Source organism: Trachypithecus francoisi, unplaced genomic scaffold, assembly GCF_009764315.1.
Source record: "Trachypithecus francoisi isolate TF-2019V2 unplaced genomic scaffold, Tfra_2.0 Lachesis_group9, whole genome shotgun sequence".
In the NCBI taxonomy this organism is placed as follows: domain Eukaryota; kingdom Metazoa; phylum Chordata; class Mammalia; order Primates; family Cercopithecidae; genus Trachypithecus; species Trachypithecus francoisi.
In genome coordinates, this window is record NW_022681474.1 from 64,800,231 (window position 1) to 64,818,274 (window position 18,044).

An 18,044-nucleotide genomic window follows, 5' to 3' on the forward strand; every position below is an offset into this window, starting at 1 on the left:
CTATGAAGGATGCAGTGGCTGTTAGTGCTATATTATGATTCCTTGAGTAAAAATGCACATTTACTCAAGGAATCATAGTATAAGATTTATTAAATACTGTTAGATTTTATGTAACTATTTAAGGCATATTTTCCACTAGCATATTTATCTTATTATCCAGTCAAATCACAGGATGCAATATTGTAACTATCCAAACATTTTTTAATAGGTGTTAGGTATATTTATTACGTAATTTATTCATGTTTAATAATTATAATAGAATTAAATGCAGCAGTGCTTTATGTCACAGCAAAAGACAATACAATTTCATTTGAGTGGGTGTCCTACATGAAAAACCAAGATATTAGGAATACAGTTAAAATTGTTTTGATGGCACTCCTTTTCTAACATAGTATTTCAAAACAATGAAAATTAAAACGTTTTTTCTGATTGCAAAAGCAATATTTATTCATTGGGGAAACTATGTAGTATCACTTTATAAGCATAAAAAGGAAGATTATGTAGCACTTTAATGCCCCACTGAGAGATACATACTTTTATTATTGGGTAATTTTTCTCTTGAGTTATGAAAAAATAACTGAACCATACTGCTCTGTAACCAACCCTTTTTTTGGAATGAAAACAGGGTCTCAGTCTGTCACTTAGGCTGCAGTGAGTGCAGTAGCACAGTCAGGGCTCTCTGCAGCGTTAACCTCCGGTCGTCAAGAGATCCTCCCACCTCAGCTTCCTGAGTATCTGGACTATGGATACGCACCACCACACGTAGCCAATTTTTGTATTTTTTTTTTGTAGAGATGGGTTTCACTGTGTTGCTAAGGCTGGTCTCAAACTCTGGGCTCAGGCGATGCTCCCACCTCTGATTCCCAAAGTGTTGGGATTATAGGTGTGAGCCACAGCACATGGCTATAACCAGCCCTTTTATACAAAAACATGTCATAAGCATTTTTTATATTTTTTAATATTTTAAGAAACATTTTAAAAAAAAACTTTATTATAAAAATATACCCTAATTCTAAGTTTTGCATTTTTTGTATATTTTAAACAGCACCCTTAACATTTCTTTAAAGGTAATGAGGATGATGATAATGATGATGGCTTTACACATTACAATGATAATTTTTTGAGCAAAATTCCTACATGTGGAAGGAAGGTCTGGGCCAAAAGGAATGCAGAATTGTAAGGCTCAGGATGCACATTGCCAGAGAGTTTGTACCAACTGTAATACAGGAAGTAAATGAGCATACCCCTTTCCTCAGACTTCTCCAAAAGTTTGTATTATTTTTCTGCCAATTTAGAGGCAAAAAAGTAGTATTATTTCAGAAATTTGCAATTCTTTGATTTTTAGTAAGTCTTAACATTCTTTCTGATGATTACTTGTTAAATGTTGTCTTTTATAAATTTTTTAAGTCCTTATTCATTTTTATAGTGGAGCATTATCTCATTGTTATTTTGTTTACATTAGACAAGAATACAAGAACCATGTCTACTATATCTTTTCCAGAGTGCATAGTAACACTACAAACAACATCTGTTAAATGAATAAATGTATGTCTGTATGTCTATTAGAATTTTTAAATTTTTTCTCAATATTTACCTTTTAATTTTTAACAGCTATATTAAGATATGATTGGCATACAGTCAATTGCATATATTTAAAGTACAGTGAGATAAATTTTGATATACGTATACAACCTTGGAACTTAATCATAATCAAGATAATGAATATATTCTTCACCTCAGTGGGTGGGTGTATGGTTGTAGAGTCTCTCCCCCAACCTTCTCTGTCTCCCCTGTCCCCAGGCAACCATTGATCTGCTTTCTGCCACTATAGTTTACAGTCTCTAAAATCTTATGCAAGTAGAATCATAGAGTATTGCTCTTTAATGTCTATCTTCTTTCATATAGCATCATGTTTTTGGGGATTCATTTCTGTTGTGATGTAGATCAACGGTTCGTTTAAAATGCTGAGTAATGTTCCATTGTATGTTTATATATTCCATCTGTTGGTGAACATTTGGGTTGTTTCTGGCTTGGAACTACTACAAATATAGCTGCTGTGAACATTCCTTGTACAAGTTTTTGTGTAGACATATGCTTTCGTTTCTCTTGGGTTGGTAGGAAGGGATTAGTTGGATCCTAAGGCAGGTGTATCTTTTCTTAATAACCAGTGATGTTGAACATCTTTTCATGTTCTTATTTGCAAGCCATGTATCTTTTTTGGAGAAGTGTATGTTCACCTCTTTAGCCCATTACAAATTGGGAGATGTGTTTTCTTAGTTTTGAGAGTTTTATATACAATTTCTTTATCAGATTATTTTCAAATAGTTTCTCCCATTTATGGCTTGTCTTTTCATTCTCTTACTGGTATCTTTTGAAGAGCAGAAGTTTGCAGTTTTGATGAAGTTTAGCACATTAGTTTGTTATTTTATGGATTATATTTCAGATGCCATGTCTAAGATACCTTTGCCTGACTAAAGGGCACAGTATTTTCTTTTAGAAGTTTTGTGTTTTACATTTGGGTATATGATGCATTTCAAATTTTGTATATGGTGTGAGGTATGGCTCAAAGGTCTTTTTCTGTTTTTCGCATATAGAGAAAGCATCATCATTTGTTGAAGGGACTATTCATGTTCCACAGCTTTCCCTTTGGACTTTCATGAAAATACATATCTGTGTGGATTTATTTATGGACTCTCTATTCTGTTGCATTGATCTATATGTCTCTTTCTTGAAACTAAAGTAGCATCAGTCCAATTTGTTTCTTCTTTTTTAAGGAAATTTTGATTATTCTGAGCTCTTTCTATTTTCATGTGAATTTTAAAAATTGGTTAATTTCTACAAAAAGTCTACTGGGATTTTGATGAGGATTACGTTGAATCTGTATATCTATTTGAAGAAAATTGTCATTTTAACAACATTGAGTCTTCCAACCTTTGAATGTGGTATATCTTTTCATTTGTTTAGATCTTTTAAAGTTTCTATGAGTGTTTTTTAGTTTTCAGTGTATAGGTCTTTCGCATACTTTGCCAGTCTTATCCTTAATTATTTCATTTTTTATGCTGTTATAAATGGTGTCTCAATTTCTGATTTTTTGTCTCAATTTCTGATTATTTCTAGGATACAAAAATATAATTTATTTTTGTATATTGATCTTGTATTATGTAACCTTGCTAAACTCAGTTATTAGTTAGAAGGGCTTTTTTTGTAGATTCTATTGAATTTTCTAATTAGACAATCATGTCATCTGCAAATAAAGACCATTTTAAGTCTTGCTTCACAATCTGAATACATTTTATTTATTTTTGTTTTATTGCACTGGCTAGAACTTCCAATACAGGGTTGAATAGAAGTGGTGAGAATAGATATCCTTCTCTTGTTTGTGAACTTAGAGGGAAAGCATTCAGTCTTTCATTATTTAGCATGATTTTAGCTTTAGTTTCTCATATTAATAGATGTGTTTCACCATAGTGAGGAGTTCCTTTCTAAATTTATAAAGGATTTTTTTTTTATCAGTAATGGATGTTGGATTTTATCACATGCAATTTTTGTATCTGTTTAAATAATTGTGTAGTTTTCTTTTTTAACATAATAAGATGGTAAATTACATTTATTTTGAATGTTAAACCAATTGTGTATTCCTGGATAACTACTTGGTCACGATGTATTCTCATATTGTTGGATTTGATTTGCTAGAAGTTTATTAGTTTTGCATATGTGCTTATGAGGGATATTGGGCCATAGGAATCTTTTCTCATAATAGATTTGTCTGGTTTTGATATCTAGATAATGCTGACTTTTTGGATAGTAACATTTCCTCCTTTTCAATTTTCTGGAAGGATTTATATATAATTGGTATTATTTCTTCCTTAAATATTCAGTAGAAGTCACTGGAGAAGACATCAGGGCCTGGAGTTCTAAGAATTCTAGATTACAGTTGTTGTTCTTGTTTATTGTCTTTGGACTTGCACTGTTGTTTTTTTTTTTTTTTCTTTTTCTTTCTTTTTTTTTTTTTTTTTTTTGCCCAGGCTGGAGTGCAATGGCACGATCTCGGCTCACCGCAGCCTCCGCCTCCTGAGTTCAAGTGATTCTCTTGCCTCAGCCTCCCGAGTAACAGGAATTACAGGCATGCACCACCATGCCCAGCTAATTTTTGTATTTTTAGTAGAGACGGGGGTTTCTCCATGTTGGTCAGGCTGGTCTCACCCGACCTGAGGTGCTGTGCCACCTCGGTCTCCCAAAGTGCTGAGATTACAGGCATGAGCCTCCGCGCCCGGCCAGACTTGCATCATTTTATTAATAGTAAGAATCCGTCGTTATCCTTATCATTGTTCCTTTATATGCAATGTGTCTTTTTCTTTGGGTGCCTTTAAAAACTTTTTTTATTCACTAGTTTTGAGCAGTTTGGCAATGATGTACCTTAGTATGGTTTCATGTTTCTTGTGAATCTGTGTTTTGAGATGTTCAGATCTGTGTGTTCACAGCTTCATCACATTTGGAAAATGTTCTGCCATTCTTTCTTAAAAATATTTTTATATTTTATATTTATATTATATTCCATCTCTCCCCTCTTCAAATACTGGCATATTAATCTTCTTAAAGTTGGCCTGCAGCTCACTGATGCTCTCGATTCTGATTTTTGTTTTTTGTTTTTTTAATTTTACTGTCTTCTCCATTCTGTGTAGTCTCGATAGCTGTGTCTTCAGATTTGCTAATATTTTCTTCTGACATGTCTAATGTACCATTAATTTCATGCAGTATATTTTTCATCTTATACATTATAGTTTTTATCTCTAGAAATTTTATGTGAATTTTTTTCATATCTTTTCTACCTGTACTTAACATTTTGAGCATATGAAATATAGTTATACACAATGTCCTTGTCTGCTAATTCTAATATATGTCCGTCCTGGTCAGTTTTGATTGTTTTCTAAATTATGGATCATATTTTTCTGCATTTCTGCATGCTTGATAATTTTCATTAAATGTCAGTCATTATGAATTTTACTTTATTTGGTGGTAGATATTTTTGTATTTCTATAAATATTTTGTGATTTGTTCTGGTACATAGTTAAAATAATTTGAAACAGTTTGATTTTTTCATGTCTTGATTTAAGATTTATGTGAAACCAGAGAAATGCACAGTCTAGAGTTAAGTATTCCCCCCTACTAAGGCAAGACCCTTCTGTGTACTCTACCCATTCCTTTGTGAATTGTGAGTTTTTTCACCCTAGCTAATGGCAACAGGCAATATTCCTGTTCTTCTGTGACTGTAGTGTACCTTGAACCTTTCCCTGGTCTTGGAGTGTTTCCTCACTTGCCTGTGTTGATCATTACAAAGGTAAATAACCCAGCAAGGACCCTCTCTCTTGTGCTCTGTCTGTGTGTAGCACTTTTTTCCAGTATTCTGAAAATCTCTGCAAGGATCTTTCCTCACATAGAGCTCATCGCAGTTGTTGCCATAGGGCTCATTGCAATTGTTTCCTGGCCCTCAGGGATCAGTTTTTCTTGACATGATGATGCAGGACTTTTCTCGACCCCTTTGTCAGGTTTGCAATGGGGATGCCCTGTTTACTCAGCCTGCCACACTCAACCCCTTGCAGGAGGGAGCACGTGAGCAAATGAGAGCAGGATCAGGCTGGTTGCTTTGGGTGCTGGCAGGAGCACGCTCCTTGCACACCTTGAGGCGGTGCCCAGGTGGGAGTGCCTGTGATCCCCGAAATCCCAGAGGGCATGCTGCAGTACTCTCTTAGCTTAGTTTTGCCATTTGTGGACCGCAGTGTGTTACCAGCTCAGTGGACCCCTTGTCTTGTCAGGTGGGGCGTCTATACTCCGCCAGCAAGGGCTAGTGTGACAGCCTTTTTTGGGTACCTACATCCAGTGAGTCCCAAGCTCTTGTGTGGTGTCCAAGAAGAATGAGGTCGTGCCGACACTTGAAGGATGGTGGAGGCAGATAATTTTATTTAGCCATGGATGGCTCTCAGCGGAGAGAGGAGCTGGAAAGGACGGGACGGTCAGGTAGTTTTCCCTGAAGTTAAACCGTCTCTCCAAAATTAAACTGTCTCTTCTCTGAAGTGCAGGCGTCCCTCTGAAGTCAAGTTGCTTCTCTTCAGTCAAGCTGCTTCTCTCCTCCACTGACTGAGTCCAGGGTCTTTATAGGCACAGATGGGGGGCAGGGCAAGCCATGGGTAGTTTTGGAAAAGGCAACATTCCATTGGTGAAAAGACGTTATTCAGAAAGAACCAATCAGGAGAGAACAGGCAAACAGGGATAGAACTTCTCACCTTGGGCCACAGGTTTCAGGCTACTTTGTCTTGAAGGTGCCATTTCACGGGGAACCTGCCCCTGTCTGCCTAGAATTTCTCTGCTTCCTGCTTCTATCACTGATGTTCACTGTTTTGAAAACATTGTTTCATATATTCTGTCTGTGTTTTGGTTGTTTCAGGCAGAAGCATGAATCTGGTCTCTGTTGCTCCATCTTGGCTAGAAGTAGTAATCATGCCTTTTAATTTTGTCCAATTTTCTTACTTTAAAAATATTTAAAATTTTAAATCGAAAAATTCATCAGTCTTTACCTTAATGGGCTCTGTACTTGGTGTCATGCTTAGAAACACTTTTTTGTTTAAGAACTTACCAAAAAATTACTTCTATTTTTCAAAGATTTGAATTGCCTTATTCAGATATTTTATTAATATGGAATACTACATTACTCACAATTTGGAAAATAGCTAAAATGTGGGGAATGGGGGAGAACACCTGTAATTCTATCACCAAACACACTGTAAATTTATATATTGACATATTTTCTTCCATGTGTTTTCCTGTGCCTTTATTTTTTGTATATTTGTAATGCTGGTGTCTGTCATTTAGCATGTTCATACAGTGCATCGCATCATTAACCTTTTTTATGTTGCTACGTAATCTTAACAGTTGCATTTTAATGACTGAGTTATATTTCATCAAATGATTATATTGCAATTATATTACCTTTATACTGTTAAGCATTTTAGATATTTGTTCTTAAAGTATATGAATCGATTATCAGAGAGTACATTTTCAGAGAATCCTAACTTTGCCTACTTACACATGACCCCATGAGAGCAGAAACGTGAGGTCCCTGATGTGTCGTTGCATCTGTCTCCAAGCCCATTCTAGCACATCCAATAAAATCCTGTTTGTAGAAAAATGAGAAGAAAATAAAAACATCAATTCTTAATAACTGAATGCATTTTTTATTACTCGTGTAGTTATAAAACAAACTTTAAAAAACAGCTTAGAGTTTCTATATTTAGTATGCATTAACATGCTCTCTCAATTACTTTCTAATACTTATTTGTGCTTGCTTATTTTTAGGAAAGATACTATTCAAGTCCAGTGCATCGTAATGCAGAATTCTTTAGCAGTACCACCAAAAGATGAAGGTAAGATAAACTGTTGAGGAAAATGGTGATGTGTCTGTTATAGTTTTAATTTAACACATTGATTGTAATTGACCTCTAATCATAAGGTAACTTATTTCTTAGAATTAAAAACAAAAATTATCATTATATATGAAAACTCATTTATTTTGGTAAATAATTTGAGTGTATATGGATTCCTCAGTTTTAAGGACCTGTCTCCTTTTCTAGGCTGTAGTTCCTTGAGAGTAGGGCCATCTCATTTCACCCAAAAGTCACAGAGCCCTGCTTATTCACTGGCAGTTAACTGGCACTAACAGGTATCAATGAAATTAAAAAGTATTGGCTTTATTGAAGCAAAATAACACAAGTATTTTAGTGAGTAGAAGAATATATGCATACATATTCATACACACATCTGTAGACATACACTTAGAGGATATAGAATTTGTGTATACATTTCTTTGACCTGTTTCCCCTGATAATCCATTTTAAAAGAAATAGAAAAACTATTTTACTCTATACAATGTATAAAAAATAAAATAGATTTTTTTTTATTATACTTTAAGTTCTAGGGTACATGTGCATAACGTGCAGGTTTGTTACATATGTATACTTGTGCCATGTTGGTGTGCTGCACCCATCAACTTGTCAGCACCCATCAATTCGTCATTTATATCAGGTATAACTCCCAATGCAATCCCTCCCCCCTCCCCCCTCCCCATGATAGGCCCCAATGTGTGATGTTCCCCTTCCCGAGTCCAAGTGATGTCATTGTTCAGTTCCCACCTATGAGTGAGAACATGCAGTGTTTGGTTTTCTGTTCTTGTGATAGTTTGCTAAGAATGATGGTTTCCAGCTGCATCCATGTCCTACAAAGGATGCAAACTCATCCTTTTTGATGGCTGCATAATATTCCATGGTGTATATGTGCCACATTTTCTTTTTTTTTTTTTTTATTATACTTTAAGTTCTAGGGTACATGTGCATAACGTTTATATCATGTATAACTCCCCAATGCAATCCCTCCCTCCTCCCCCCTCCCCATGATAGGCCCCAGTGTGTGATGTTCCCCTTCCCGAGTCCAAGTGATCTCATTGTTCAGTTCCCACCTATGAGTGAGAACATGCGGTGTTTGGTTTTCTCTTCTTGTGATAATTTGCTAAGAATGATGGTTTCCAGCTGCATCCATGTCCCTACAAAGGACGCAAACTCATCCTTTTTGATGGCTGCATAGTATTCCATGGTGTATATGTGCCACATTTTCTTAATCCAGTCTGTCACAGATGGACATTTGGGTTGATTCCAAGTCTTTGCTATTGTGAATAGTGCCGCAATAAACATACGTGTGCATGTGTCTATATAGCAGCATGATTTATGATCCTTTGGGTATATACCCAGTAGTGGGATGGCTGGGTCATATGGTACATCTAGTTCTAGATCCTTGAGGAATCGCCATACAATTTTCCATAATGGTTGAACTAGTTTACAATCCCACCAACAGTGTAAAAGTGTTCCTATTTCTCCATATCCTCTCCAGCACCTGTTGTTTCCTAACTTTTTAATGATTGCCATTCTAACTGGTGTGAGATGGTATCTCATTGTGGTTTTGATTTGCATCTCTGTGATGGCCAGTGATGATGAGCATTTTTTCATGTGTCTGTTGGCTGTATGAATGTCTTCTTTTGAGAAATGTCTGTTCATATCCTTTGCCCACTTTTTGATGGGGTGGTTTGTTTTTTTCTTGTAAATTTGTTTGAGTTCTTTGTAGATTCTGGATATTAGCCCTTTGTCAGATGAGTAGATTGCAAAAATTTTCTCCCATTCTGTAGGTTGCCTGTTCACTCTGATGGTAGTATCTTTTGCTGTGCAGAAGCTCTTTAGTTTAATTAGATACCATTTGTCAATTTTGGCTTTTGCTGCCGTTGCTTTTGGTGTTTTAGACATGAAGTCCTTGCCCATGCCTATGTCCTGAATGGTACTACCTAGATTTTCTTCTAGGGTTTTTATGGTATTAGGTCTAACATTTAAGTCTCTAATCCATCTTGAATTAATTTTCGTATAAGGAGTAAGGAAAGGATCCAGTTTCATTTTTCTACTTATGGCTAGCCAATTTTCCCAGCACCATTTATTAAATAGGGAATCCTTTCCCCATTTCTTGTTTCTCTCAGGTTTGTTAAAGATCAGATGGCTGTAGATGTGTGGTATTATTTCTGAGGACTCTGTTCTGTTCCATTGGTCTATATCTCTGTTTTGATACCAGTACCATGCTGTTTTGGTTACTGTAGCCTTGTAGTATAGTTTGAAGTCAGGTAGCGTGATGCCTCCAGCTTTGTTCTTATGACTTAGGATTGTCTTGGCAATGCGGGCTCTTTTTTGGTTCCATATGAACTTTAAAGCCGTTTTTTCCAATTCTGTGAAGAAAGTCATTGGTAGCTTGATGGGGATGGCATTGAATCTATAAATAACCTTGGGCAGTATGGCCATTTTCACGATATTGATTCTTCCTATCCATGAGCATAGTATGTTCTTCCATTTGTTTGTGTCCTCTTTTATTTCACTGAGCAATGGTTTGTAGTTCTCCTTGAAGAGGTCCTTTACATCCCTTGTAAGTTGGATTCCTAGGTATTTTATTCTCTTTGAAGCAATTGTGAATGGAAGTTCATTCCTGATTTGGCTCTCTGTTTGTCTGTTACTGGTGTATAAGAATGCTTGTGATTTTTGCACATTGATTTTGTATCCGGAGACTTTGCTGAAGTTGCTTATCAGCTTAAGGAGATTTTGGGCTGAGACAACGGGGTTTTCTAAATATACAATCATGTCATCTGCAAACAGGGACAATTTGACTTCTTCTTTTCCTAACTGAATACCCTTGATTTCTTTCTCTTGCCTGATTGCCCTAGCCAGAACTTCCAACACTATGTTGAATAGGAGTGGTGAGAGAGGGCATCCCTGTCTTGTGCCAGTTTTCAAAGGGAATGCTTCTAGTTTTTGCCCATTCAGTATGATATTGGCTGTGGGTTTGTCATGAATAGCTCTTATTATTTTGAGATACGTTCCATCAATACCGAATTTATTGAGCGTTTTTAGCATGAAGGGCTGTTGAATTTTGTCAAAAGCCTTTTCTGCATCTATTGAGATAATCATGTGGTTCTTGTCTTTGGTTCTGTTTATATGCTGGATTACGTTTATTGATTTGCAAATGTTGAACCAGCCTTGCATGCCAGGGATGAAGCCCACTTGATCATGGTGGATAAGCTTTTTGATGTGCTGCTGGATCTGGTTTGCCAGTATTTTATTGAGGATTTTTGCATCGATGTTCATCAGGGATATTGGTCTAAAATTTTCTTTTTTTGTTATGTCTCTGCCAGGCTTTGGTATCAGGATGATGTTGGCCTCATAAAATGAGTTAGGGAGGATTCCCTCTTTTTCAATTGATTGGAATAGTTTCAGAAGGAATGGTACCAGCTCCTCCTTGTACCTCTGGTAGAATTCAGCTATGAATCCATCTGGTCCTGGACTTTTTTTTGTTGGTAGGCTATTAATTATTGCCTCAATTTCAGAGCCTGCTATTGGTCTATTCAGGCATTCAACTTCTTCCTGGTTTAGTCTTGGAAGAGTGTAAGTGTCCAGGAAATTATCCATTTCTTCTAGATTTTCTAGTTGATTTGCGTAGAGGTGTTTATAGTATTCTCTGATGGTAGTTTGTATTTCTGTGGGGTCCGTGGTGATATCCCCTTTATCATTTTTTATTGCGTCTATTTGATTCTTCTCTCTTTTCTTCTTCATTAGTCTTGCTAGCAGTCTGTCAATTTTGTTGATTTTTTCAAAAAAACCAACTCCTGGATTCATTGATTTTTGGAGGGTTTTTTGTGTCTCTATCTCCTTCAGTTCTGCTCTGATCTTAGTTATTTCTTGCCTTCTGCTAGCTTTTGAATGTGTTTGCTCTTGCTTCTCCAGTTCTTTTAATTGTGATGTTAGAGTGTCAATTTTAGACCTTTCCTGCTTTCTCTTGTGGGCATTTAGTGCTATAAATTTCCCTCTACACACTGCTTTAAATGTGTCCCAGAGATTCTGGTATGTTGTATCTTTGTTCTCATTGGTTTCAAAGAACATCTTTATTTCTGCCTTCATTTCGTTATGTACCCAGTAGTCATTCAGGAGCAGGTTGTTCAGTTTCCATGTAGTTGAGCGGTTTTGATTGAGTTTCTTAGTCCTGAGTTCTAGTTTGATTGCACTGTGGTCTGAGAGACAGTTTGTTATAATTTCTGTTCTTTTACATTTGCTGAGGAGTGCTTTACTTCCAAGTATGTGGTCAATTTTGGAATAAGTGCGATGTGGTGCTGAGAAGAATGTATATTCTGTTGATTTGGGGTGGAGAGTTCTATACATGTCTATTAGATCCGCTTTGTGCAGAGATGAGTTCAATTCCTGGATATCCTTGTTAACTTTCTGTCTCGTTGATCTGTCTAATATTGACAGTGGAGTGTTGAAGTCTCCCATTATTATTGTATGGGAGTCTTAAGTCTCTTTGTAAGTCTCTAAGGACTTGCTTTATGAATTTGGGTGTTCCTGTATTGGGTGCATATATATTTAGGAGAGTTAGCTCTTCCTGTTGAATTGATCCCTTTACCATTATGTAATGGCCTTCTTTGTCTCTTTTGATCTTTGATGGTTTAAAGTCTATTTTATCAGAGACTAGGATTGCAACCCCTGCTTTCTTTGGTTCTCCATTTGCTTGGTAGAACTTCCTCCATCCCTTTATTTTGAGCCTATGTATGTCTCTGCATGTGAGATGGGTCTCCTGAATACAGCAGACTGATGGGTCTTGACTCTTTATCCAGTTTGCCAGTCTGTGTCTTTTAATTGGAGCATTTAGTCCATTTACATTTAAGGTTAATATGGTTATGTGTGAACTTGATCCTGCCATTATGATATTAACTGGTTATTTTGCTCGTTAGTTGATGCAGTTTCTTCCGAGCCTCGATGGTCTTTACATTTTGACATGTTTTTGCAATGGCTGGTACCGGTTGTTCCTTTCCATGTTTAGGGCTTCTTTCAGGGTCTCTTGTAGGGCAGGCCTGGTAGTGACAAAATCTCTAAGCATTTGCTTATCTGTAAAGGATTTTATTTCTCCTTCACTTATGAAACTTAGTTTGGCTGGATATGAAATTCTGGGTTGAAAATTCTTTTCTTTAAGAACGTTGAATATTGGCCCCCACTCTCTTCTGGCTTGTAGAGTTTCTGCCGAGAGGTCTGCTGTTAGTCTGATGGGCTTCCCTTTGTGGGTAACCCGAGCTTTCTCTCTGGCTGCCCTTAAGATTTTTTCCTTCATTTCAACTTTGGTGAATCTGGCAATTATGTGTCTTGGAGTTGCTCTTCTCGAGGAGTATCTTTGTGGTGTTCTGTGTATTTCCTGAATTTGAATGTTGGCCTGCCCTACTAGGTTGGGGAAGTTCTCCTGGATGATATCCTGAAGAGTGTTTTCCAATTTGGTTCCATTTTCCCCCTCACTTTCAGGCACCCCAATCAGACGTAGATTTGGTCTTTTTACATAATCCCATACTTCTTGCAGGCTTTGTTCATTTCTTTTTCTTCTTTTTTCTTTTTGTTTCTCTTCTCACTTCATTTCATTCATTTGATCCTCAATCGCTGATACTCTTTCTTCCAGTTGATCGAGTCAGTTACTGAAGCTTGTGCATTTGTCACGTATTTCTCGTGTCATAGTTTTCATCTCTGTCATTTCATTTATGACCTTCTCTGCATTAATTATTCTAGCTATCAATTCTTCCACTCTTTTTTCAAGATTTTTAGTTTCTTTGCGCTGGGTAAGTAATTCCTCCTTTAGCGCTGAGAAGTTTGATGGACTGAAGCCTTCTTCTCTCATTTCGTCAAAGTCATTCTCCGACCAGCTTTGATCCGTTGCTGGCAATGGGCTGCGCTCCTTTGCAGGGGGAGATGCGCTCTTATTTCTTGAATTTCCAGCTTTTCTGCCCTGCTTCTTCCCCATCTTCGTGGTTTTATCTCCCTCTGATCTTTGATGATGGTGACGCACTGATGGGGTTTTGGTATAGGTGTTCTTCCTGTTTGATAGTTTTCCTTCTAATAGTCAGGACCCTCAGCTGTAGGTCTGTTGGAGATTGCTTGAGGTCCACTCCAGACCCTGTTTGCCTGGGTATCAGCAGCAGAGGTTGCAGAAGATAGAATATTGCTGAACAGCGAGTGTATCTGTCTGATTCTTACTTTGGAAGCTTCCTCTCAGGGGTGTACTCCACCCTGTGAGGTGTGGGGTGTCAGACTGCCCCTAGTGGGGGATGTCTCCCAGTTAGGCTACTCAGGGGTCAGGGACCCACTTGAGCGGGCAGTCTGTCTGTTCTCAGATCTCAACCTCCGCGTTGGGAGATCCACTGCTCTCTTCAAAGCTGTCAGACAGAGTCCTTCGCGTCTGCACAGGCCTCTGCTGCTTCCCCTTTTGTTGTTTAGCTGTGCCCTGTCCCCAGAGGTGGATTCTACAGAGACAGGCAGGTTTCCTTGAGCTGCTGTGAGCTCCACCCAGTTCGAGCTTCCCAGCAGCTTTGTTTACCTACTTAAGCCTCAGCAATGGCGGATGCCCCTCCCCCAGCCTCGCTGCTGCCATTTCAGTTAGATCACAGACTGCTGTGCTATTGAGGGAGGCTCCGTGGCCGTGGGACCCTCCCGGCCAGGTGTGGGATATATTCTCCTTGTGTGCCCGTTTGCTTAAAGCGCAGTATTGGGGTAGGAATTACCCGATTTTCCAGGTGTTGTGTGTTTCAGTTCCCCTGGCTAGGAAAAGGGATTCCCTTCCCCCTTGCGCTTCCCAGGTGAGGCAATGCCTCGCCCTGCTTCAGCTCTCGCTGGTCGGGCTGCAGCAGCTGACCAGCACCAATTGTCCGGCACTCCCCAGTGAGATGACCCCAGTACCTCAGTTGAAAATGCAGAAATCACCAGTCTTCTGTGTTGCTCGCGCTGGGAGTTGGAGACTGGAGCTGTTCCTATTCAGCCATCTTGCTCCGCCCCGGACTTCTAAAATAATGATTTTTTTAACAGGCACTTCTGGACCTTCCAGAAGAACCTGGACCTCCAGATGGAGGTATAGTCCTTTCTTAATCAAGAGTATTTAAATTATCCTCACCATAAAGGATACACTCTAACCCCAGGGAGAAATACCAGTCTTTCCCCTGCCCCATCTAGTCTCTTCCACACGGAAGAGAAGTTCTGATGTGTGTGAGAAAAAAGACATATCTTTAATGAGGCAAAATTAGGCTTAGTGGAACATGTAGCTTTTAGTAAAAGGAGGGAATTTGTTATGAAGGGCCCTTAAATAGAGCAGACACTCTGATCTCTCTGTTAGTGAGAAGGGTAGTATCATAACTCTTGAGCGCATGGAATCTGGAATTGAAACTCAGTCCTACCACTTAATTGTAAAACCTTAGGTATATCACTTGACCTCAGCTTCCACATCTGTAAATCTATAAAATGAAGACAATAAGTCCCACTCTATAGGATATGTGGAGACTAAAGGAAATAGCATATGTAAATCGCCCAGCATATTGTTGTTTGCGTAGTAGGCACTGATATGATGATAAAACTACTGTTCTTAATGGCTATTATTAATATCTGGGACTTCCTCATCTTTGAGACTGGTCAGTGAGATGGCCATGAGGCTGTCTCTTGCTTGGGAATGCCTAATGACCTTGGAAGGCCAAACATGCTCCAAGAAGACCCATGAGGAGTAAGCAGAAAGCAGACCACTTGGTTTGATTGTTATCCAGGAATTTTTCCAAAGGGAGAGTGAGAGTCCCTGAGACTCACACAAAATCCAGCCCGGAACACTAGGGCAAGGAAGGAGATGGGCAAACCCCAACTAGAAATCAAGAGCATGTGTTTTCCTTGAGTGTTCTTTGGTATATATTCTCTGGAAGATTTGTGGAGCACTAGATAGCTGATCAAGGGTTTGAAATTCGGTGTCCAAGCTGCTATTACCTTCTTTTATCCAAGCAAGCGAGGAGAGGCTTAGGAGAAAAAATAATGGAACAAGTATCAGGAAAGTTGAACTCCATTCCAGCCCTGCCTCCAAACAGCTGTGGAACCCCAGGCAAAGTTATTTTGCCACTGAGCCTCAGTTTTCTCATTTAAAATTCGAGAATGACTAGGTGTTCCTTTCAGGCTCTAAAAAGGTGAGTCTATATGAGTAAACAACAAGCTGCTTGGCTCTGGCTGATACAGAGGGAGAAAGCACTCACACCTCTTGGCTGCTTTTATTCTCATCACAGTTTGTTTTGTTCTGATGTCTACGTCTCTGGGCTATAACATAAGCTTGGATACCTCCATTGACCAGAAAGTAAGACCCCTTGGCCCTACCCAGAGCTCAAGTGAACCTCCTCACCAATCTTTTCTGGGACTAAAGATGCTTAAGCCCAATCCTGGAATTTGACAGAGGAGATATAATAGCCTTAAAAAACCTAAATCATGTGCCTCCAGTGTGATATCATTCTACCTACAACTTTACATCCTTTATTTTATTTAATCTTCACAATAAGTTAGACGTAAACCTTATTTTACAATTTCAAGATTAGGTATTTTTTGCAAAGACCACCAACAAGTAAGTGACTGATCCAAGATTTGAACCCAGATCTATCATAAAATTTATAAAGAATATTTATATAAATTATAGAGAACATATATTTATAAAGAATACTTATAAAGAATATTTAATTCATAAAGAATATTTCTATAAGAATTTAGAATTTGTAATTTAAAATTTATAAAGAATATTTCTAATAATTTTTGTTCATCTCCTTTTTCTTCACTGATCAAAAATACTGTGCTTAATTACACATATGAATGCTTAAAGCTATTTTAAACCAAAGTGAGCAGAAATTATAACTTAAATTATGAGAAATTACATTTATAAGGAAAAATTATATATATGAATATGTGTAACGCCTAAGAATTGCCCAGTTATTCATTAATTTATTCATTCATTCGAATGCTTTCTGTGTGTCTTAGATTAATATTAATATGTTTTAACAAAAGCATCAGATTTATTATGATTCTGTTTATGATCAAATATAATTTATGGCTAGGTGTAGCAGCTCCCACCTGTAATCCCAGCACTTTGGGAGGCTGAGTTGGGAGGATAACTTGAGGCCAGAAGTTTGAGACCAGCCTGGGCAACATAGTAAGACTCCATCTCTACAAAAAAAATTTCAAAATTAGCTGGGTGTGATGGCTCATGCCTATAGTCCCAGGTACTTAGAAGGCTGAGCTAGGAGGATTGCTTGAGCCTAAGAGTTTGAGGCTGCAGTGAGCTATGATCATGCCATGCATGGCACTGTAGCCTGGGCAACAGAACAAGACCTTGTCTCTAAATATATATATATATATTTTTTTGTCTGATATATATACACACACACACGTATACATATATATTACATATATTTGTTTAATTACATGTACATAATTTGTGTGACATGAGAAGTTTGCTGGACACATGCTATTTATTAAATGCAGATTGATTTATTTAACAAACCATTGATGGCTAGCTATAAATTATGATACCTTTGAATTTCCAACTTATAAACACATACACACGTATTATATGCATTTCTGTATAAAATTTAGATAAGACATTACCAACAGAGTTGTGAGCCTTAAATTAAGGAAAATATGCTGTACCAACATACTGTCCCCAAACAAAGTTCATATGGTAGAAGCAGGTTTAATGATCACCAAGGTAATTTGTACCAGGAACTATCAGATGCAATGAAGAATCCAAAGGTAAGTCATACAGAGCCTGAGCTTTTAGGCTCTAAAATCCTGTTGGAACAGCATATATGCATGTCCTTAACTAGAATAAAGCATGACTAATGCTGTACTAGAAGTATGACATACTTCGAAAATCAGAATGAAAGAACAGTTGGTTAAGCCAAAGATTTTGAGGCTGGTCAGGAAACACAATGGAAGAGATGACATTTGTTCAGGATATTAACATATATGTACAAGTCAAGCAAGTGGAATTTAGGCCAGGGGGTTTAAAGCTAGGAAGAGCTGGCAGCATTATTAACGGAGAAAACAAATTTAAAATGCTGGTTTCTTCTACTTAAATGTTATCTAATTTCACATAAAGAGATTTAACATTGTACTATCACTCTAATGATAAGTTATACTATATTATAGGTTTTCTATTATAACCTAGTGTCACTGTTATTCCTTTCTGTGTGAGAATATAATTTATAGAATTTTGAGAAGTTCATGAGACTTATTTTGTTACAGTTTTCTATATCATTCTTTCAGGATTTAGGGATACGATTTAGTTTTCCATAACTTCCTTTTTTTGTCTGATATTTTCAAATGATGAACTAAACTGTGTTTTTCAAAACAGAGGCATGAAAACAACATAATAAGGCCAACTATTTAGATTTGGTGAAAGACAGTCACCACACTAATTAAAAATGCAAGTCAATTTATTTTTGTGCCATATAAGAAGACTCACACAGGTGAGCAGTATCACCAAATGATTCTCTGACAGGGACAATGTATGTGTTTTATGTGCTAAGAAGAGGTAGTTCACTGTGATTATGCCAGTTGATCATTGAAGTTTGTACCTTGGGTAGTCAGAATGAATTT

At 37.5% G+C, this 18,044-nt stretch overlaps 1 protein-coding gene across 14 annotated transcripts in view; it reads left to right on the forward strand.

Moving 5' to 3' along the window:
* ZNF438 (zinc finger protein 438) overlaps positions 1–18,044 on the forward strand; it is a 199,985-nt gene that overhangs the window by 154,479 nt on the left and 27,462 nt on the right. For 13 of the 14 annotated variants that reach the window (XM_033209951.1, XM_033209953.1, XM_033209952.1 and 10 more), the window contains one exon: positions 7,351–7,418. In XM_033209951.1, the coding sequence (XP_033065842.1) occupies positions 7,382–7,418 (37 nt within the window). In that variant the 5' untranslated portion in view covers positions 7,351–7,381. Of the gene's footprint in view, positions 1–4,277; positions 4,300–7,350; positions 7,419–18,044 lie in introns of those variants that run through there. The other variant, XM_033209963.1, reaches the window with a different exon arrangement.